Source organism: Acomys minous, assembly GCF_964271855.1.
Source record: "Acomys minous genome assembly, chromosome: 5".
In the NCBI taxonomy this organism is placed as follows: domain Eukaryota; kingdom Metazoa; phylum Chordata; class Mammalia; order Rodentia; family Muridae; genus Acomys; species Acomys minous.
In genome coordinates, this window is record NC_140494.1 from 99,330,146 (window position 1) to 99,353,282 (window position 23,137).

Sequence of the window (23,137 nt, forward strand, 5' to 3'; positions counted from 1 at the left end):
GCAAGGAGCAGAACTGCCTGGAGGAAATACCAATTTATTAATGTTTCAGATCTAACGTTTGGAAGTCAGATCTACTTTGTTCTTTCGAGGATGGGGCTGGCCTCAGCTATATTTTATGACCAGACAGTAACACCATATTTTGTACATGCATCCTTAGAAAGAGAGTGTCCTAGTCAATTCTTGATTTTCCTCCCAAGAAGAAATAGAAAAGATTGCAAGTGTAGGGCGAATAGAGCTGTTTTTTAAAATAATATTTTCATTTACATCCAGAATCTTCTTTACGTAAATGTATTTCCTCTCAACTTTAGTGGCTCCATTTACTGTGTCTGTACTCCCAGCATTAGAGACTGTGATATTGATTTCTACAATACACTGAGAAATTGAAAGAGATTTTTTAAAAAGACTATTTGAGATATAGTGCAAGCTTGAATTTCATAAACCTGATGATTCCTCTTGGAGGTACTCAGGTGAAATGCTTAAGTAGTCTTATTTTAATTATATGTAAATAAAATAATTAGTTTTAAATTTGTGCTTATTCTTCATCTGAAGTAATTAGAGAGTTAAGTTTTTTGAACAAAATGAAGAGACATGGCTTAAGCAGGAGCAGTCAGTAAGGTGGGGTGCAACCTACACTGTTAACCAGTCATTGTCTTCAAGCTTTAGAAGCACATGCATGAGACCTCAACTCTATGCACAGCATTCCAGGCAGCTAAGGAGCACTGACAGCAGACGACATTGTCTTTCCTAGGAAGAGCATGATGACTTTGTTATCCAATAACTAATGATCATCCCTGAAAACATACATACAAATAACATGATACACACTGAACAGATTGAATAAGGACTATGTAAGTATACACATATACATATATTCATATAACAATAATTAATGAATAGTGGGCTGTGGATTTGAAACAGAGAAAGAAGTATAAGGGAAGGAGTTGAGGGAGGAAAGAGGAAGGGAAATGATTTTCAAAAAAATAAAAGAAGTAATTTATAAAAAAAAAAAAAAAAAACTCTTTGGCGTACACAAATGCATGGGGGAAGTGAGGTTCCCAGAGATTCTGTCCATCAAAAGAGAACCAGAATATAACAGTCACCACCAACCCTTTCTCTCCCTTTTTCTTACAGATAACATTTTATGAGAAACGGCTACTATGAACCATTCTTCAGTGATGGACTTTATCCTCGAAGGACTCACAAAACGCCCAGACCTTCAGCTCCCCCTGTTCCTCTTGTTTCTTGTAATATATGTGACCACAGTGCTGGGAAACCTGGGCATGATCCTCTTAATCACCATCAGCTCTCAACTTCATTCGCCAATGTACTATTTTCTCAGTCATTTGTCCTTCATTGACCTCTGCTATTCCTCTGTCATTACCCCTAAGATGTTGGTGAACTTTGTATCTGAGAAGAACATCATCTCCTTTTGGGAGTGCATGACTCAGCTTTATTTCTTCCTCATTTTTGTCATTGCAGAGGGCTACCTCCTGACAGCCATGGCCTATGACCGCTATGTGGCCATCTGTAGTCCACTGCTTTACAACACTGTCATGTCCCACAGGGTCTGTTCCATAATGATGCTTGTGGTATACTCCCTGGGTGTCTTCGGAGCTACTGTCCACACCACGCGAATGACAATGTTGTCCTTCTGTGAGTCTCATACTGTCAGCCATTATTTTTGTGATATTCTGCCCTTGTTGACTTTGTCTTGCTCCAGCACTCACATCAATGAAGTACTACTGTTCATTATTGGTGGTATTAATACTCTCGCGCCTACACTGGCTGTCATCATCTCTTATGCTTTCATCCTAACTAGCATTCTTCGCATCCGTTCCACGGAAGGACGTTCCAAAGCCTTTGGGACCTGTAGCTCTCACATTATGGCTGTGGGCATCTTTTTTGGGTCTATAACGTTCATGTACTTCAAGCCACCTTCCAGCAATAATATGGAACAGGAGAAAGTGTCTTCGGTGTTCTATACCACAGTGATTCCAATGCTAAACCCTCTCATATACAGCCTGAGGAACAAGGATGTAAAAAATGCACTCAAAAGGGTGGTTGGGGAAAGGCAATCCTAACACACTGAGAGAAAGAAAAATGAAACATCAGGAGGCCTCATATGTTATTAGTATTAAGTTCCTCCACATAAAATAGTCAACATTACTTGAGAAATGATCATTTTATATTTGAGAATATCTGAGACATTTTTGTAAATTATCAGGCAATATAGTTTTCGTATGGATGGTGTAATCGCTAGGAATATTTAAGGGGAATTAAAAACTGATAAAAAAGAAAGGGATATAAATATAAGATGCTAACATTATAATAAAAGAATACTGTCACTGGATGGACACTAAAGACAGCATAGCTATGTTTGAAAAAACATTTTATTGAATGTTAGACACTTGAGGTAATTCATATATGTACTTGTCCCTTTGTAGCCACAAGGTAGAAACATGAGTGATGCACGGACACAGTGAGGCATGCCAGCAGCTGCACGTAGCTCAAACAATCTGTATCTTTTCTCACTTAGAACTTATAGAAGTTTGTGGACAAATGGATGGGACTAGAAATGATCATAACGAGTGAGTTAACCCAGAAGCAGAAAGACTCACATGGTACGTACTCACTTATAATTGGGTCCTAGCCCAAAAGGCATGTCCCACAAAAGTCTTCACTTACCAGGAGATTGGGATAGATGTGAGGACATCTTGAGACTCTAGGTAAGAGAAATATAGGAGATGGGGAAATAGAAGGACCCAGAGGGTCCTAGAACCTACAAGAAGAACATCGTGATGGATGGGTTGGGGCCCAGGGGGGCCTGCTCAAACTATTGCACTAAGCAAGAGCAATACAATAGTAAACACCAAACCTCTACTCTGATCTACCCAATGGACAGCACATTCTCCACAGTTATGTGGGGAGCAGGGACTGATTTTGATATGAACTCTGGTGCTCCATATTTGACCCCCTCCCCTTGATGGGGAGGCCTGGTGGCATTCAAAGAAAGAATAAGCAGGCTATCAAGATGAGACTTGATAGCCTATGACCATATAGTGGGGGAGGAGGTTTGCCTTAGTCATAGACCTAGGGGAGGGGAATAGGGTGAAAGCAGGAGGGACGGAGGAATGGGAGGATACAAGTGATAGGATAGCAATTTAGTTGTAACCTGAAAAGATTAATAAATATTTTTAAAAACATAAAAATAGAACTTCTAGAAGTAGAGAAGTGCAGTCTAAGCATCTGTTTGGGACAGTTAAAATTAATATCAAACATATCTCTAGAACTGTAACTTAACAAGTTCCTGTTAATTTAAGCCACTATATTTATGGAAGACATTACAACCGTAAAAATAGAGCTCAAAGGAATGATTTTTCATTTTGTTATTAACTCTTTTAGGAGAATAGTTTCCTGTGCATGCACATCCTAATATAAGCAGTGTCCTGGCAAAAAGAACTGCAGTGATTGAAGACGTATCCTTATTATACAAGCTAATGGCAAGGAAATGGCAAATGTGGGAAGAAAAATCAGGGTGTGCTCAAGAATAAAAATACCTTTCACACCAACTTCTCTTACATTAAGAAAAGCTGAAACTACTCACTGAGAAGTATTCTTCTTTTACCATGAAGAATATGATATATTGTTTTCTAACTATCTGAACTCTGTTGGTCTTCAGGTTTTAAAATGTTTAACTTAAGTCATGTATGCTGCTGTTTAACAACTTCATCAAATTGTGTTTAAAGTTAAAAAGTATATATACAGTGCACTCGAATTTAATTAGTTTTGTTACAAATAAAAAGATACAGATTAAAGATTCCTCCAAGTTACCCCATAAACTACATCTGTAGAATGTCTCTTTACACTGAATAGAAGACAATAGTAAAACTAGACAAACAAACATCAGAAAGTGGAAGAGAGAGCAGAAAGAATATCAGAATCAGAGGGGATGGAGAACTCCAGGAAACAAGGCCCTCTAAATCAGTAGGATTGGCTCACATAAGAGCATAAGAGACTGAGGTAGGATGCACAGGGCATACAGGAGTCTGCACCAGATGCTGTCCTAGAACTGTAAGGAGAAGTGGACACATGCCCTCATTGCTAACCCATAAGCTATATCCAATTTTAACCACTTGCAAGTAAAACTTTGGTTTCTCCAAGGGAGTCTCAATGGGTATATAAACTACTATGAAGGGTGGGGTTCATGCCCAGCAATGTATGACCAACAGAAAATGAACTCCTCGGCATCTTTGGGGATTCCTTGCCTTACACTGGGATTTTTAAATATATATATATACTCTTCAGGCCAGTTGCATATACATCATGGTTTCTAGTTTAGTGTCTTCGTGGGATTCCAGAATGTGCAAACAAATGGGTCTCTGTATATATTTCTTGTGCCTTTGCTTGGGCTAGTTTCCATCTCTTTGTTTTGTCCTATCGTGATGAATTACATTTTGTTGTTACATCTTATTTTAATTTCTTTTATTATTATCCCTTTGAAGCCTCTCTGCTTTCTAATGAAAGATAGAAAGAAGTTGAATTCATATGGGAGGGGATATGAGGGCAAACTGGGGGATTCACAGGGAAGGGAAGCCATAATCAGGATATATTATATAGGAAAAATATTTTTCAGTAAATAAATTTCATTAAAATAAAAGAATCATAGCAATTGGACTGATGTGTGATCCAAACACTTGGATGCTAGGGAAGGGAATTGAAATTTTGAATCCCTGTGCTGCACTAGAATGTTCTAGTTCAAAAACAAAACAAAGAAAAAAACCATCATCATTACTCTTAGGAGAGATAATTACATAAGGCACAAAAGTCATTTTCACAGGCTCTTTTTAAATGCCAGGGACTGTAGGGGATTTATGAACTCAAAAGTGCTTCATATTCCTAATAAGTCCCAAGTCTCCTGAGCATCACATAAAAGCTTCATATCACACTCATGATTATAGGTCCTTGGAAGTTAGAAGTGATCTGCTTTTGAGCCAAAAATATTAATTCAGCACTTGATACAACATGTGTAAGAAAAAAAGGAAGCATTTCTCTGTATACCATAATAATTGTCTGTTACATGAAAAAGAAAGAAAGCAATTTACATATAAGAACTTTACTTTCTGTACAAGACCTAGGTAAGTGTCCAGTTTCATTTATGACACACTTTGATATCTCATAGAGGGACAGTTGGCATAACAATCATATTCACTCACATGCAACATCTCAGCTTTACCTGAGTATTTGTTTCAGTATTCTGTCCAGTAGCAACTGTCTTCCTGTCTCTTTTCCTGTCATCCCTTGGCTATCACTTTTTTATGACTGGGTTACACAATCAAAACTCTTACTTCAAATTTAACCAGCTGTGGTACAGAGAACCTCACTAGGAATCCATGACTCTGAAACTTTGATTTCCTAAATCATGTCTATCGGGTGTGTTTACTAGGACTCTGTATCTTTCACAGTGACCTACATATATCTACCAGAGAAAGAAAGCAAGGGAAAACCAATATTAAATATATCATCCATTTGTTAACAGAAATTCCTGCTTTCTTGTTTATTTTGAAACAATCATCTCAGACAGTGAGGAGATAGATGATTAAGTCATCCACCACAAATATCTCTTCTTTGTTTTCTCCTGGCAAAAGAAACACTAGACAGAGTACACTCGAAAAGATAAAGAATATTTGATGTCAATTTCTTTAAGGTCTCCTGAACAGTGCTTGTTACTTCTAGTCTTACTTCAAACTTCCAAAATCAGAAAATGTAGAAAAGCAAAATAGTCTCAAATGCTAATATATTTACACCTTTCACAATTACAGGAAGGGATTTCAATGAAAAAGAAACACATAAACCTATAGTCCCTGTTTCAAGCTGTTATATATTCACATCCTCATATTGTATGTCTGTATTTTAGTTTTTAACTGTATATTATGTTTCATTTATTGAATATTTACACCCATAACTTTCATTTATCATAAAGTTTTTAGAAAGTTGTAATCTCATTGTCACTTCATATTAAAACTCATTAAGTTGCTTGCTCAAAGTGTCAAACTAATCAGCAAGAAGTCAATCTTTGGAATGAAGCCTTTATTGATGTTAAATATATCCCAAATTTCAGCTCTGTAACCTAATTTGTCTTTTTGTTACCCAAAATTTTGGGAAATACTGAGGATATGAAGGTGGGTGGCTTTATTTCCAGCTTGACCATTCGATGATTTCAATACACACGTTCATTCTGTATATGAGAGTACTATGAAAATGTTCAATTGCAATCACACGTACCTGTTTGTTGGCTTCGTTCTTCATATTCACAGGTCAACTTGACACTATAGTGTAATAATATAGATCTAACCTAGTCACACCCAGGCTTCTTACCATTGAGAGATGCTTTTGGAGAATATTCTTTTAGTTTTCTGTCCCCCAAATATTTAATATCCTTTAACAAGCGTTTTAAGCCAAAAACATCAATTTACCCTTTTCTATGTTTTCACCAAACACAATTTTCTCCAAGTTAGAAAAAATTCTGAGATGAAGGACTGTTAGCTGGAACTGGTCTCTTGCTTTTTAAAGCCTGTCTAGCATGTGCTCCAGGCTAAGGCTGTTTACTGCCCCATCCTCCTGTGCGTCACCTGGAATTACCCCTTCCAGGAAACTTTAGAAATCTAGATAATCCTTTGACATCTAAAATTATTCATGTTGCCACTTTTTCATCCTCTCAGGTTTGTGGTTAGTTTGATGACAAATTTCAGTAAAATATCAACCATCCTTTACATCAACCCAGTGAAAGAGTTGTTCTGGAAACATATCATCCTGGACTTAAGTTCTGAGTCTATTTTTAATTTGTCTTAACCTCAATTTCTACATCAGAAATAAAATGAGCCAAGGGTTCTAAGCAACTAAATGTCATGATATAGGTAAAGACCACATGGAACCAACATGTTACATATGAGGAAATACGTGATAGGAAAGAAGGAAGGGAAGAAGAGGGGTTGGGAGGAGGGTCCGTTACCTCCAGCAATCATTGCTAAAGAGAAGAAGTAGCTGTACTCTGACAACACACACTGTCGTCTAAAATGGATCCATGAGAAAAGCATTTCACCCTGGCAAAGGGTGGACTGCATGGAATGTGGCACTTCACAAGGAGCCAAATGTAGTGCATGTTTTTATGTGTTCAGATCCAGAGTCAAACCACGGTGAACATGAACTGCTAGAAGATCAAGTTTATAGTACTACTGTTCTTTCAAGCATATTCAGGAGCAAATCCTCCTGTCTCATAATGATTGTCCATTGGTTTTTTAGGGACTTAATAATTAGTAGTATTTTAGCTTTTGATTAAGTCACTAAGCAGCTGGCACTTTTGAGAATGGCTGAGCGGGAGGATGATCCTACTTGTGAATGTTGATGTAAGCAGATGTGCCACAGGAGACTTGGTCCATCACAACACAGTGGGGAAACAGGTGTGTCTCACCCTTTTCAACATAGTTGGATCCAGGAGGTGTTGAGTGAGTACTCTTTTTTATAGACATTTTCCTTTTTGTGGTGACTTAATGGTTTTTAAACATATATGTCTCTACATTCCCTCCAGCTAGAGATTTCAAAAATACTGTTTTAATGCAGTCGAGATGAGGCTTTACTATTCCTTGAATCCAAGTAACCATTAGGTCTTACATCAAAAGCCTATATTGAGCTCAGAAGCTCTCTGGAAATGCCAGAATTTGACCTTAAAAGCCAGATTCCTGTCACCAGGACAGGGGGATGCAATTCTGCATTTCCAATATTTGCAGGCTCCACATGTGGAGGCGTTCTGGAGACAGTCACCTGAGCTTCAGTAAGGAAAGCAGAGGAAAGGGCTGGCACTCATATCTCACTTGCTTAAAGTAGCTGTGGAATGAAACAACATGTTAGTTATGTATGCAAAGTAGACAGTAACAGCTTTTCTGTGGAAAAATAAACTGACTTTAATAGTTGTTAATGTAGTTTGTTTCACCTGTGAGGTGGATGCAAGATAAATTGGTACTGTCATTGTCTGCAATATGTAAACAATTTTGGGTTAAAAACATGGACTTTTAAATAACAAGTATTTAAACCAGTTTTTGGAGAAACCTGCAGCCCATTGGCTCCAGCCTTAGCTGCCCTCAGTATGGCAGAAAGGGGAGGGGAGTGAAGAGGGGTCCTGGATTCCCATGGGCATCAGACATCCTCCAATGCCAGGGAACCCCCAACAGTGCCACACAATGCAAATGAGGTGAATCAGCACCTGCAAGGTTCCTCACGTTAAGGCTTCTTTTTGGGGCAATCAATGAGAAGCATCTGTGTCCGGTAGACTCTGTTGCCACCTCCACTGGCACAGTGACCAAGGAAATGGCCAGCGGCACCACATACTGACCTCTTAGCCCATGGCCTGTAATAGGTTGGGCGCCTGTGCACACAACAGACAGGGCCTAGAAGGAGGCCTGGGATGGTGCAGGCAGGGCCAGTACCACCAGGCAACTGCAGGCCAGGTGGGGTCTTGTGATTCAGAGGGAGGGGGTGTTCTATCCCTAACTTGAATTGCACAGAGATGTTCCTGGCCAAGGGGACACTTGGTAATGTAACCTGCTCTGCTCCTCTGGAATAGGGACCTTGGCCATAAAGTTTAACTGGGAATGCTTGGGATTCCTGAAATTCTGTCTCTGAGTCTGCATCTTGAGTAGAAGGAGAGCTGGAGTTTGCAAAGGCTTTAATTTGAGTGTGTGTGTGTGTGTGTGTGTGTGTGTGTGTGTGTGTGTGTGTGTGTGTATGTGTGTGTGTTTGTAGCAGTCTCCTGGAGATTGCAAAGCTATTGTGTGGTAAAGGGCAGGTAGGTGAGAGGTCACGGAGTCACTCAGTTTCTCATGTATTTTATCTATCTATTTATTTCTTTGTTTATTATTTGTTTGTTTGTGGAGGGCTCTTGTAGAGTTAGTTTTGTTGAATAGGAGAAGGAGAATCAGGGACCACTCCCTCTGCTGGAGTAGAGGGAGGGAGGAGGTAGATTTGATTTTTGGTAATTTTATGACTTAACATTTTTAGAGGGTACACATCTCCCTAACTTGAGGGTCTTTTCTACGTGATGAATTGTTCCTCATGATAGATGAAGATAAGAAGTGTTGCTGGAGATGGTCAACTTTCTTGAAGCAATTCCCTCTATTGGCATGCCCCATCAAGCACAAGTCCTTTCTTAGCTACCTAAGCATATTTTAAAACATAAAAAATTTACTTATTTCATTTTTACTGCTTTCAAGTTTCTCACGCTCTGTTATTTGGATACTATTAGTTCCAAACATACATTACAGGATCCAGGTGCTTGGGATTCTCAGTTATACAGAAATCTGGGAAAGTGCTCCTGGTGGCAGGCTTTAACCCCTTAGCTCCCAAAGGAGAAGGCTCCTTCTTCTGGCCCTACCTTCTGCCCATCTCTGCCATTCTATTGAAATGAGAGCTTACCATATATGAACATTCTAACAAACTTGTAAAGAAAATATTCAGAAAAGACACCTATAATTAGAAGAAAATAGTATTTTTTTAATTTTATTTTTTATTTTTTCCTTTTTTTTTAAATTAATTTATTCTTGTTACATCTCAATGGTTATCCCATCCGTTGTATCCTCCCATTCTTCCCTCCCTCCCATTTTCCCTTATTCCCCTCCCCTATGACTGTTCCTGAGGGGGATTACCTCCCCCTGTATATGATCATAGGGTATCAAGTCTCTTCTTGGTAACCTGCTGTCCTTCCTCTGAGTGCCACCAGGTCTCCCCCTCCAGGGGATGTGGTCAAAAGTGAGGCACTCCAGAGTATGTGAGAATAGTATTTTTATGGATTGAAAAATTCAATTTACTAAGAAATTTCTTTTTTCTTACTAAACTATATAATCAATAAAATGTCAATGTGAATTATATTAGAATTTTTGAAGGTAATAATAAGATCATTCTATAGTTTACCCTAAAACAAAAGGATCACAAAAGCAAATTTTCTTCTTTTTATTATAATTAAAATACAATTAATCATTTCTCCATTTCATATACAAAGCTAAATGCTAAAGCTCAAATTACTGATTTTAATACTTACTTAGTTATTTTAGCATTGCACTATTCACATGCATTGGTGAAGGTAGAGGCATATCTCAGCAGGACCAAATATAGAGTTCAGAAAATAGACTCTGGTGTTTATGATTAATTTATTTTTGGCAAGCTGTATGAAAAAAGTGGCCCAAGAATAGTCCTTTCTATATAAATTTTGAAATATGTGAGCAATTATATATAAAATAAAAATAAAAGTCAATTAGTCTAGATACATGTCTAACAATTTAAACAAAATATACTTACATAGACAATCATTTAATACAAATTTTGAATATACAATTCCTCTAGATAGTAGCAGAAATATTTTCTTGGAACCTTAGTTACAGACACCACAATTGTAATCCATAATTTTTTTAATAAAATGAACTACATCATCTGAAAATTAATTTTTTCTATGTTGAGAACATGAAAGACAGCAAAAGAATACAAAGCAGTTAAGGGCCAGCAGGAGAAAGAGGAAACAATAAAATGCAATGGAAGATTCCTGCACTTTCCTGGACCATAGTAGTTCATTAGATGACAAACAAGCAGAATTAAAATTAGGTCACTAGGCAGTAATGTTTGTTAACAGTGTTAATGTACTGACAATAAATAAGGAGAAAAAATTATACAACAAGATACATGCTGCCATGAAAATATTCTAGGTATTGGATATTTGTAAATTACATTACTTTTGGAAACTTAAGTCTAAATTGATTACAACTAAAAGTTAATAAATTCAATAATCTGTAATATTTCCTTACAAAAGAATAAAAAGTAAGTCCACTTACAAATGGTATATTCAACAAGAAATTGTATCTGTAATACTTTTTAAATGCAAACAACAACAGCAAAAACCCAGATAATTTCTCCAGAAAATTATCTCAAGAAAACCAAGCAATTGATTTGAACACATTTTCATCAAAACAGTAAATTAAGTCCCAAATAGTTATAAAAAATATTCAACCTCACTAATCAAAAGAAATGCAAAGTAAGCCGTTTGGGACAAAATTGTGCACTTATAACCTATAGATTAAATTACAAAATTAGAAAAACAATGCCAGAAAATGAAGATCACCACTTTGCCCTGCTCATGAGAGGGAAAGGATAATGTATTCTTATATAAGAACATGTATCTAAGAAAATATCTGTTCTATTCTTTCTGAAAATAATTTGCTTTCAGAAAAATAAGACAAATTTAGATAACTGAGTACTTAGAAGCCTCCTCCTTTTATACCTCATTTATTCAGTGAATAAGTAGTAAACCAGTATCAACAAAAAGAAAAATATATAGAAAAACAGGTGGGTTTCTTACCTGAGCTGATGATTAGACCCAACGTATAAGTTAACAAGGTCAATGTCTATCACCAAGCTATATCCCAGGGCCTGTGTTTTCTGAGATCGTGTTCCACCAGCTCCTTGAGTTTACTATAATGCTTTCATTAATAATTTCCAATCCAATCCCTGCAAGAACACAGGAACTGAAGATACTTGCCACTTTACACAGCATGGGATTTTCTATGGTATTGGGTATTGTAAAGGGAACTCCAATCGTCTTCTTTGGTACTTAGATGAGAGTGTCTCAGCCTTGGGATCTGAACTTTGGTGTTTGTACAACAATGTTCATAGCATGTGTATGCTCTCTAGTCTAGAATATCTTTATGACTCACCCAATAATTTCATTCAGATGCCCTTAGGAAATGTTCATGATTTAATTGTTGCTCACCCAGAAACACCTGTTAGATTTAAGTTAACCAAAGAGAAATTTTACTTCATCAGTATGGCTGCTCTGGCAAGGGATTACAACCAAAGGTGTTCTAGGTCTGTGTGACTCTGCTTGAATGCAGGCAGGAAACACACCTTTAATCCATCTGGCTGGAACTCAGACATGCCCTTGTACACACCTTTAATCCCAACTATGTCTTCCTGAGTGAAAGACAAAGGGACATTTCAGAGAAAATTTTGACACAATGGGTCTGAGATAGTTTAGGTCCAACTCTCAAGAGGACAGGTAGGAAATGGAGGCTACATAAGATTGTTAGGCTATTCCCTCAATTTCTGCTCTATCTTTATTTCTGCACATCCTATAGGCAGGGTAAATTTTGGGTCAAAGTGTTTTGGGTAGACTGGTGTTCCCCTCCCTCCACGAGGAGTCCTGTCTAGTTAGAGGATGGCCTCTTCAGTCTTCACCACCACTGCTACTAGGAGTCTCAGCTAGAGTCACCCCCATATCCTCCCAGAAGTCAACCCTGTATTAGGTCTCCAGTTTGTCATAGAGATGCCCCTGCCCATGATTTCTTTTCTCTTGGCAGGCCCTCTGTCCTCCCTCCCTTTTTCTCTTCCTATGTGATTCCCCACCTTCATTTCCCACCAAAATCCTGCTCCTATCCTGTTCCCTTCTCCAACCACTCCCATTGTCTATTCTATTTCCCCTTCTGAGAGATATTTGAGCATCTTCTCTTGGGTCCTCCTTGTTACTTGGGTCATTCTTTGGGTCTGTGAACTATAGTATGGTTATCCTGTATTATATAGCTAATATCCACTTATAAGTAACTGTATATCCTGTGTGTCTTTCTGGGTCTGGGTTACCTCACTAAGGATGATCTTTTATAGGTCCGTCCATTTGCTTGCAAATTTCATGATTTCCTTGTTCAACCAATGCTTGCCCCAATCTGAGGCCCACCCAATGGGAGAGTGCCAGCCCCTGACACTATTAAATAAACTCTGCTATGCTTGCAAACTGGGGCCTAACGTAACTTTCTTCTGAGAAACTCCACCCAGCAGCAGATTGAAACAGATGCTGACACTCACAGCCAAACATAAAAGGAGTTCAGGGAGCCTTGTGGAGGAGTTAGGGTAAGGATGAAAGGACCTACAGGGGAGAGAAGTTCTACAAGAAGACCAACAGTGACAAATATCTGGGGCCCAGGGTGAGCTTCTGTGGACTGAAGCACCAACCAAGAACCACGCATGAACTGGACCTATGCCCCCTACACATATGTACCCAAACAGCAACTTGGTCTTCATGTGTGTCCCCTAGTAAGGAAAGTGGGGAGCTTTTTCTTAACCAGCAGAGTGCTGAGTACAGGCTGAACATTGCTATTGTTATTCCTATGGCTGCATTATATTTGCTAAGCACTCCCTCCAATACCTGGTTGGTTTAATAAAGAGCTGAACAACCAATAGCTGAGGCAGGAGAAAAAGACAGGGCATCCACATCGAGCAGAGATAGAAACTCTGGAAAGTATTAGTAACAGGAAGAGTCACCACCCAGACATGGAGAAAGAAAGAAGTGCCAGGACCAAGGTACTGAGGTAGAGGTAATGTGTCCTATGGAGGGACATAGGTCAGGCTAAATACTGTTCCGTCACCATCTATAGTGCCTGAGCTTATAATAAATATATTGTCATTAGAAGGGGTTCTTATTTTATAAGCAGCACACACACACACATACACTTACATACACACACACACACACACACACACACACAGAGAGAGAGAGAGAGAGAGAGAGAGAGAGAGAGAGAGAGAGAGAGAGAGAGAGAGAGAAGGGAAAGACACAGAGACAGATGGAGAGAGAAAGCAATTTTATCAGGACAGCTTCACAGAGACAAGTTGCAAGTGAAGACAGAATGAGCCAGAGAATGAGAAGGAGCCAGAAGATTAGAACAGATTGCCAGAATTAGTTTGAGGCCAAGCAAAGCAATTCAGTGAGAAACCAAGAGAAGCCAGTTGGACTCATTCAGCTTAGAGAGGAGTTTGGGCCAGCAAAGCTGACTTGAACCAGCTGTCTAGAGTTCAGAAAGAGCTAGGAAGAGTGAAGTTGTTTTCAGCAATAAGCCTCTGAGATGACAATTAAATCTGGCAAATAAAAGTTACTTTTACAGTTTTCTACATTCTTCATCAAGGTTAAAATGTTAGAGGCTTAGAAATAGAACCAATGAGATCTTTTTCTAATGTTCCAGCCTGCCTGATAGACTAATCTGAGACTGGATGTTTCTTGAAAACTTACTTTTGCTACCTATCTCACATGTAAAACCTTGGCTTGTGGCAATACTCCCACATTGTCACTTCAAGTCTACAAACAATTCAGGGTTTCTCTAGCTATCTAAAATGCACACTGCTACTGAAAACTCGCTCTTCCTGACTCATTCTGAACTCTGGACAGCTGGTTCAAGTCAGTTTTCATGATCCTGTGCCTAGATACTCCAAGGGAGGAAGCAAGACCCTGGCTCCAGGCCAACATCCTTGTGCTCCAGACTGAAAGCATTGGGATCAAGACCTACAGTATCACTAGAAGAGCTGTAACAGAGATGCTGATCCACTCCACCCCACCCCTGCATCCACTATCAAATCTGGATCCTGAGGACCTGCTCATCCAGCTAAGCTTTGTTTCTTCAAATCCAGCACCTATAAGCATCTGTGCCTAGATGCCAGAAAGTTAAAAGCAGAACATGGGTTCTGAACTGACACTAAGGCTTTACATACATTACTACCCTTCCTTGTTAGCACATCTCTATGAAACTGTTTGAATGTATTTCTCCTTTATATTATGGCTCAAAACATTAAGTCAACTGACTAAGGTCCTAATATTTGTTAGTGGATATGCTGGACTCCATTGTAGAACAATAGAAATATCTTTCTGAGCACTTATACCACTTGGATTTCATAATAATTGAAATGATAATAATGTGTGTATTGACAATGTCATAAGTCTTTATTTTTAAAGCAATTTATAACCAGATAATTAATATTAACAAACTCTCATAGCAACTTTGGCAATGTAATACAATTGGTAGACAAAGACTTTGAAATTGAATTTCTTTAATAGTGAAAACTGAAGAGGAAAGCGTAAGAATATATTCTGACTCCATGCTAAATGTAATTTTCATTAGACATCAACTCTGTCTATAACAATGCTTAAAAATAACATTTAAAAGATTACCTTAGGAAAGCCAAAAAAAAAAAATCACTCAAGATCTGCTCCCCACTTGGTGACATCTTTCTGGCTTCCTTGTAGCGTTGTCCTATCTACCATTCTCTTGAATATTTGAGGCTCCAGGTTAGAGATCAGGAGATGAAATCAAGTCTCTCAAAATCAATTATACTTGAGTCATGAGGTCCCAGTGCAATGGACAAGACTGCCTTCTGATCATGGATATCAGGAGTGCATCTTGGATTATGTGTGAAATGTAAGGAAAGTTTTTTACATGTTTTGTCTCACAGAGAAATAATAGTCTGTGTCACATTAGCTATAGATTTCTAGTGTGGAGTGATGTCTCAGACTTTCTGGCCTAATATGAATTTGAGAAAGAGGGTTGTCACATCTATGTAAAAGAGAAGTGCACTCCTTTTCTTTTGGTCTGTGCATTTATGGTAAATATGCATATATATAGCAAATCCTGCACAAAGAGTCTGTGAACTGTCAGGGTATGGTGGTGTGCATGCCTTTAATCCCACATATGTTTTTGGTTTTCTTTTGTTTTTCTTGCCCACAGCTTCCTTTGAACCCCAGAGATGAGTTGTGTGCCTGCCAGGCATGTGGCTAGTCCTTGAAGCTTGCATTCCTGATTACATGGACGAGAGAACTTTTTGTGGATTGGCTGGGTGACCTGAGGTCAGATCCACTTAGCAGAAAGGCCCTGTGGGAAGACAAAAGAAAGGGAATGCAGGCTATCAGGATGAGACCTGATAGGCTGTGGTCAGGCCATAGGGGAGGAGGCCCAGGAGAAGAGAATGGGAAGAAAGAGGGTGGGGGTCGGAAGAAAAGAGTGAGGGGATTTCAATCTGAATGTAATGTGAATAAACTATGATGAGTATGATGATGATGATGATGATGATGATGATGATGATGATGGAATGAGGAAGAAAACAATTCCAACCGTCAGGAGGCAGAAGCAGGTGGAGCTCTATGAGTTTGAGGTCATTCTGGTCTATAGAGTCTAGGACATCCAAGGATACACAGAGAAACCTGTCTAAAAAAACAAAAAACAAAAACAACAAAAAACAAGCAACCCCCCCAAAAAAAACAAATCAACCAAACAAACAAACAAACAAACAAAAACAAAACAAAGTCGTCTGTGAACCTTAATATGTCACTGGCATGTAAACTGCATTAGAGAGAAGAACAAACACAAGACTTTTACACCTAGCTAAATATTTGCTCTAGATCCAGAGGTAAAGTCACAGGTCTTAGTGTGCACCATGATAAGATGAACCATGAACAGAAAACCGATAATTAGCTGCACAAAACCTCAAAAATAAAACAAAAGATCAGCGACCTGTTTCTTATAATCCTTGTTAAACTAATTCATAGAAAACTGTTAGAAGGAACCCATGGGGTAAGAGGTAGTTAAAGAACACGAGATGCTAGTCTCAATGGAAAGACATATAAACAGTAATCCTGCTGTAAACCCTTGGATCCTGTTAACCTTAAACCCTGGTAAACTGTGACATGATACATTGTTGCCCTGAACTGTCAATGAACCTATGGAATGAAGAAATGTTTAGTTTATAGCATAAAAACTTGTAATATATAATCCTGCTGTAACTTACTCATGTACAGATAGATAAAGTAATATTAATTAGATATGAGTTGTAATGGAAAAACTTGTAATCTATAATCTTCCTGCAATTCACTCTTGGTAATCAATAATCATTATGTAACTATGCTTTTTAACCTTTTTGTGTTAATTGCTTTCTTCTTTATTTAAAATTTTTGGATAATTGCTTTTTTACCTAGAGACTTTGTCTGAGGAAATATTTACACCCAGAGAAAAAAATAGAACATGTTGGAACCTGCTTTGCTTAATCCATTGTACGTGTGTAAGTGAGTGAATGTGTGTGTGTGTGTGTGTGTGCATGTGTGTGTTTCTTTTTCTTGTTCTTTCTTCTTGTCTTACAAAGAGTTAATAAGTTCCAAGCCCTGAGCAGGCCTGCCATTTAGCTCCTCTGGCCTCTGAGCAAGAGTACTTTTGCCAGCTTAGGTAATTAAGCTTTTCTTTTTTTTCTTAGCTGCCTTCTTCTAATCAGCAGGAGACCCAAAGACAACAGAAGCTAATAGCTCTGGCAGTCTCAGAGTCAGAAGAACTTAGAGCAAGATGTGAGCTACAACCCTTTCCCTTCCTTTCCTTTTAAATAATAATTTATAAAAAATGGCTCCTACAAACCATTCTTCAGTGACTGACTTTATCCTTGAAGATTAACAAAATGTTCAGAGCTTCATTTCCCACTGTTCTTGTTTCTTGTAATATATGTGATCAGAGTGGTGGGAAACTTGGGCATGATTATCAGATACACAAGAACTAGTGGTACAGGCATTGCTTGACAAAGTTACAAAGACTTCCAACCACCTAGCATGGTCCTTAGACATCCAGAAGAGGTGTTGAGGCTTTGCTTGACAAAGTTCCAAAGATCTACAGCTGATCATCACTTAAAACTGCCTTTATCTCTATTTCTCACTTTGACTGTGAGCACTAATAGAATGTTGAAAGAAGGCATATGGCCAAAGGCTTACCCCTGGCTGTGATCAGCCAAGCAGAAACTGCTTGAAAAGAAAGTTAGAACTTTGACATAACAGTATATGGCTAGGTATTGTTAGCTGTAGAAATGTCAAACATGTTTCTTTAGAACATGTGTGAGAGTAATAGAGGGTGGGCTTGAAATATTTTGTTTTACAGATGTTTTACACTAGAGGATCCCTTGGCAGTTGGTATAGGCTTGGATAGCACACCTGGTGGTTTGGGACTGGAAGTAAGTCAATTTTTTTTCTGGGTTAATGACATTTAGTTTCAATCCATGCAGCTATGATAATCAGATAAACACAGTGGCTTTAGTCCACTGAAAATTTATTATTAAACTTTTTTAAAAAAAGAAATAATAATCAGGTCATGCTGACCACTGCTTAGAAATTGATTGATTTTTGTTGAATGCTTTAAGTTACACAGAACTGTTTATATTTCTTTGTTAGATTGTTTTCTGCTCTATTGAATTTTAATGGCTCTATTGATTGTAACAGATGAGAAAATCATGAGGTACTCTGGCCCAAGGAGCAACAGAGAAAGAAAAAGCAGGAGAAAAATAAAGTTCTCTTGGGCTACAAGATCTTTCAATTTACACCTGGGTCTCAATATTTCTTCTTTCCTCCATTCCCAAATCTCTCCTCAACAACTAGTTCCTTTAGCTAGGTGTTTACCCAGTGGTTCTGTCACTTTAACCAGCTGTTCACCTCCCCATCAATTCTCTCTACTGTGGAACCACCAAGACTTTTTCTTCTTTCCTCTTCACTGGTTTCTGGAGCTGGCCTGTGGGACACGATCCTGTTAATCACCATCTGTTCTCAACTTCACTCTCCAATGTACTATTTTCTCAGCCATTTGCCCTTCATTGACCTCTGCTATTCCTCAGTCACTCCCCCTAAGATGTTGGTAAGCTTTGTATCTGAGAAAAACATCATCTCCTCTTTGGAAAGCAAGACTCAGCTTTATTTCTTCCTCACTTTTGTTATTGCAGAAGGTCCCTCCTGATATCCATAGCCTATGAACATTATATTGCCACGTGTAGACCACTGCTTTACAAGACTGTCATATTTCAGAGGGCCTGTTCCGTGACATCTATTCTATACTCACTTGGTTTTTCAGGTGGCTACTCTTCATACCACTTGAATGTCAATGCTGTCCTTTCTTGGGTCTCATATTGCCAGCCATTATTTTTGCAACATGCTTACTTTGTTGACTCTATCTTGTACCAGCATCCATATCAATGAGATGCTGTTGCTTATTGTAGTTAGATTTAATACCCTAGCACATACACTGGCTTCCATCATCTCTTATGCTGTCATCCTAACTAATATTCCTCACATCCTCTGCATTGAAGGATGTTCCAAGGTCGTTGACACCTGTAGCTCCCACATTATGGCTGTGGGCATCTTCCTTGGGCGTATAATGTTCATGGATTTCAACCCGCCTTTTCTCAATAATATACAAGAGAAATTGTCCTCTGTGTCCTACATCACAGTGATCCCAGTGGTAAATCCCTTCATATACAGCCTAAGGAACAAAGATGTAAGGTTTGAACTAGAAAAGATGGTTGGGGGAAGAAAACAGTCATCTTATCAAATTAAGAGAAAGAAAAATTAAAACATGAGAAATTCTCATTGGTTCTTTGTTTCATTCAGAGAAAATAATCATAGTTACTTGAGAAATGATTATAGATTACTTTTTGTTTACAATATCTGAGACATATTTGTAGATCACCAACTACTATTGTTTTCTAATGGATAGTGTGATCTCTGGTACAATTTAAAAGTAATAGAAATTGATGAAAGAAGAAGGGTTACAAAATTTAAATGTTATGATTATAATAGTCATAACTATAATGCTTGTGCTGTCATTGAAGATAGCATAGATATTTTTGAAGACAAGAATTCCTGAGCGTTGGGAAAATAAATTAATTTATATACATATATGTCCATTTAAGACCACAAAGTATAAACTGTGTGATACAAGTACACACCAAGGCATGCCAGCAGCGGCAATAAGCTCAAAAGGATTTGTACTTCTACTCCTTAGAACTTCTGGAAGTAGTGTGGTGCAGTCCATGCATCTATTTGGGCCACTTAAAATTAACTTAAACATTTCTCTAGAACTGTAGTTAACAATATCCTGTTGATTTAATCTACTACATTTATGGAAATCATTGCAACAACCCTAACAAATCAATATACAGTTCAAGGCAATGCTTTGTTATTTTGCCATTAGCTCCTTATGAAGAGTAGTTTCTCTTGCATTGCACATCCTAATATAAGCTGTGTCTAGGCATAAAGAGCAGCAGTGATTGAAGACATAGCACTGATCATACCTGTTAATATCATGGAAATGGCAAATGTGGAGACAAGTGGTGTTCTTAAAATGAAAATACCCTTTATACTTACACATTTTACATTGATAAAAAATGAAATTGCACACTGAAGAGTATATTTTATGTTTTTTTACTGCTCATCTGATGTATACTATTTTTTTCAGGATTTACAATGTTTAACTTGAGTCATGTATGGTGAAGTTTGCAAATTTCATCAAATTGTATTTTAAATGAAAAAGTACATATACAGTGTGGTTTAATTTAATTAGTTTTCTTACAAAAAAAAAAGAAATTTAAGACAAGATTACCCCAAGGTAACCAAGAAAACTATATTTGTAAAATGTTTCTTTTTAAAAATATTTTTAATGTTTTTAACATATACATTACACATGAGTAAAATAAACTACATACAGCAGGAATAACCATGACACAATCAGGAATTATATAAATGTTACATTCATAGTGATTTGGCTATTTGTATTTGACAAACGTGAAGCAAACATCTTTCTGATTTTGTGGGGTCTAAATTTCTGAATGGAGATTAATATCTGTTATATCTCATCTCTATTAACTTAAAACATCTTTCTTGATCTAAAAACATCTTAACCTCTAATCTACTAAGCTTAGTTGAAAAACTAAACTATCTGGTCTTCAAATCCATCAGAGACTTGAGAATGGATAAAACTTAAATGCCTGAGCGAACCCAGAATGCAGGTTAGCAGGTTCCAAAGTGAGAAAATGACTGAGACAGTTTATTTCCTGAACAGTCACCCAATTGCTTCTCGGCCTTTTGGCTAAGATCAAGTATAGAATATCCCTTTACATTGCATAAAATATCATATTAGGAAAATATGTTGGAAGTGTAAGAGGGGGCAGAAAGGGTATAAGAGCCAGAGAAGATGGAAAACTCCAAGGGGAGAAGGACTTCTAAATTAACAGTATTTGCTCACATATGAACTCAAGAGAGACTGGGGAAACATGTATAGGGCCTGCAAGGGTCTGAAACAGATGCAGTCCTAGAGCTGAATGGAAAAGTAGACACATCCCTCCATCTGTAACTCAGAACTACCTCCTATTGATAACCACTTGTAAATGAAAATTTGGGTTTCTCCAGGGTGTTTCAATGGCTAAATAAATTACTCTTAAGGGTAGACCGCATGCCCAGAAGTATGTGGCCAGCAGAAAACTATTTCACTGGCAACTTTAGGAACTCCTCATCTAACAATGTTGTGTCAAGGCTTTTTTAATCCTAAAAATAATTTCATCACATATATTTACCTTATAGATCCTTTGTGTATATATTATGCCTCCCAATTTAGTATTGTTATGGGATTCCTGAATGTATAATCTAGTGGATCTCTGTGTCTTTCATCTTCCTGGGCTCTTTTCCTTCTGTTTGTTTATTTTGTGCTTTTCAGATATTTTAGTATTTTTAAATCGCATTTTATTTCATTATTGTCCATTAGAAGCCTGTCTGATTTCTAATGAGAGACAAAAGATATTAAATCTAGATAGAAGGAGATATGAGGAAGAACAGACAAGACTGTAGGGAAGAAAACCATGATTAGGATATGTCATATGGGAAAATACATTTTCAGTAAATGAAAAAAAATTTAAAAGGAACCAAAACAGTTGGGCCTATATGTGATCCAAGCCCTTAGATGCTGAGGTAAGAGAATTGCATATTTAAGTCCTTGGGCAAGAGTCTATCTCAAAAACAAACAAACAAATAAATAGAAAGAAAGGAAGAAAGAAAACAGAAACAAAAAACAAAACATGACAGTATTGCAAAATGGGAGGAATTCTGTATCTGATGATGGGGTGAGAGATTTCTGAATATATTGTTGAAAGGACATCTTCAAAATCACAGAGTATGAAAGTCATATCCCACTCTCCACTCAACTGTGGAGAAGGTTCTGTCCATTGGCTAGATCTGGGTAGGGGTTTAAAGTTTACCGCCTGTATTGTCCTTGGCTGGTGCCTTAGTTTGAGCGGGACTCTGGTGCCTCACCTTTGACCATGTCCCCTGGAGGGGGAGACCTGGTAGCACTCAGAGGAAGGACAGCAGGTTACCAAGAAGAGACTTGATACCCTATGAGCATATACAGGGGGAGGAAATCTCCCTCAGGAACAGTCATAGGGGAGGGGAATAAGGGGAAAATGGGAGGGAGGGAAGAATGGGAGGATACAAGGGATGGGATAGCCATTGAGATGTAACAAGAATAAATTAATAAACATTTTTTAAAAATCACAGAGTATCTGGGCTTGAGATGGAAGAGAGCATGCACCTGTTTGACTCAGACACATGTTGATGATTGCTTGAGTGTCTTAGATCTTGAATATTTCCTCCTCATAAACATAGCACCCTACTCAAGACACCCAAATTAAGAGTAAACATTTTTTTACTTGTTTTGGTTTTCTGAATTATTTAAAGTTACTTAAAGGCAAAAAAAATGAAATTATTTTCTGTATTAAAAAATCAATACAAACCGTAATAAAAATGCAGTAAGTGACATCTAACTTAACTTTTTTATTTTGACGGATGACTTGTGATTATGTAAGGACTTTCTTTCCACCATCATCTTTTCTCTGGGGAAAGACAGTAACCCAAGGACCAGAAGTCATTCTTGCAGGCTTTTCTGTAAAACCTGGGGACTATAGGGGATTTCTGAACTCATGAGTACTTTGTATTTCTAATAAATCACAAGTCTCGGGAGCATCACATAAAAGCTCCATATCACACCACAAAGATGATTATATAGGTCCTGAGAAGATAGAGGTGTTCTGCTTTAGTACAGTGATAGTTTGTTCTAATAGATGAATATTGATATTTCATTTGGGCCAAAAATATTATTTCAGCACCCAACACGACTTGTGTAAGAAAGCAGGAAGCAATTCTTTGAACATCATAATACTTATCTTTTACATGAAAAAGAAACCAAGCAATTTATAAGAACTTTGTTTTCTGTGCAGGACTTAGGTAAGTGCCCAGATTCATTTATAACACAGTATAACATCTCATAGAGGGACAGTTGGCATAACAACCATATTCACTCACATGCCACATCTCAGCTTTTCCCAGAATAGGAATATTTGTTTCAGTATTCTGTCAAGTAGCTAATGTCTTCCTGTCTCTCTTCCTGCCATGGTTTGCTGCTATTTTTTTTATGACTGGGTCACACAATCTGAAGAATGATTC

At 37.8% G+C, this 23,137-nt stretch overlaps 1 protein-coding gene and 1 pseudogene across 2 annotated transcripts in view; one reads left to right on the top strand and one right to left on the bottom strand.

Annotated features, from left to right (window-relative positions):
* Window positions 1–23,137, bottom strand: part of LOC311598426 (olfactory receptor 10D1B-like) — a 116,896-nt pseudogene that overhangs the window by 89,530 nt on the left and 4,229 nt on the right. The window lies entirely within an intron of this gene.
* On the top strand, window positions 1,158–2,081 carry LOC311598312 (olfactory receptor 8D2-like; the record flags this gene model as incomplete). The annotated part of the gene is made up of 1 exon (XM_084783346.1): window positions 1,158–2,081. One exon carries the CDS (start codon window positions 1,158–1,160, stop codon window positions 2,079–2,081), a length of 924 nt encoding a protein of 307 aa, XP_084639472.1.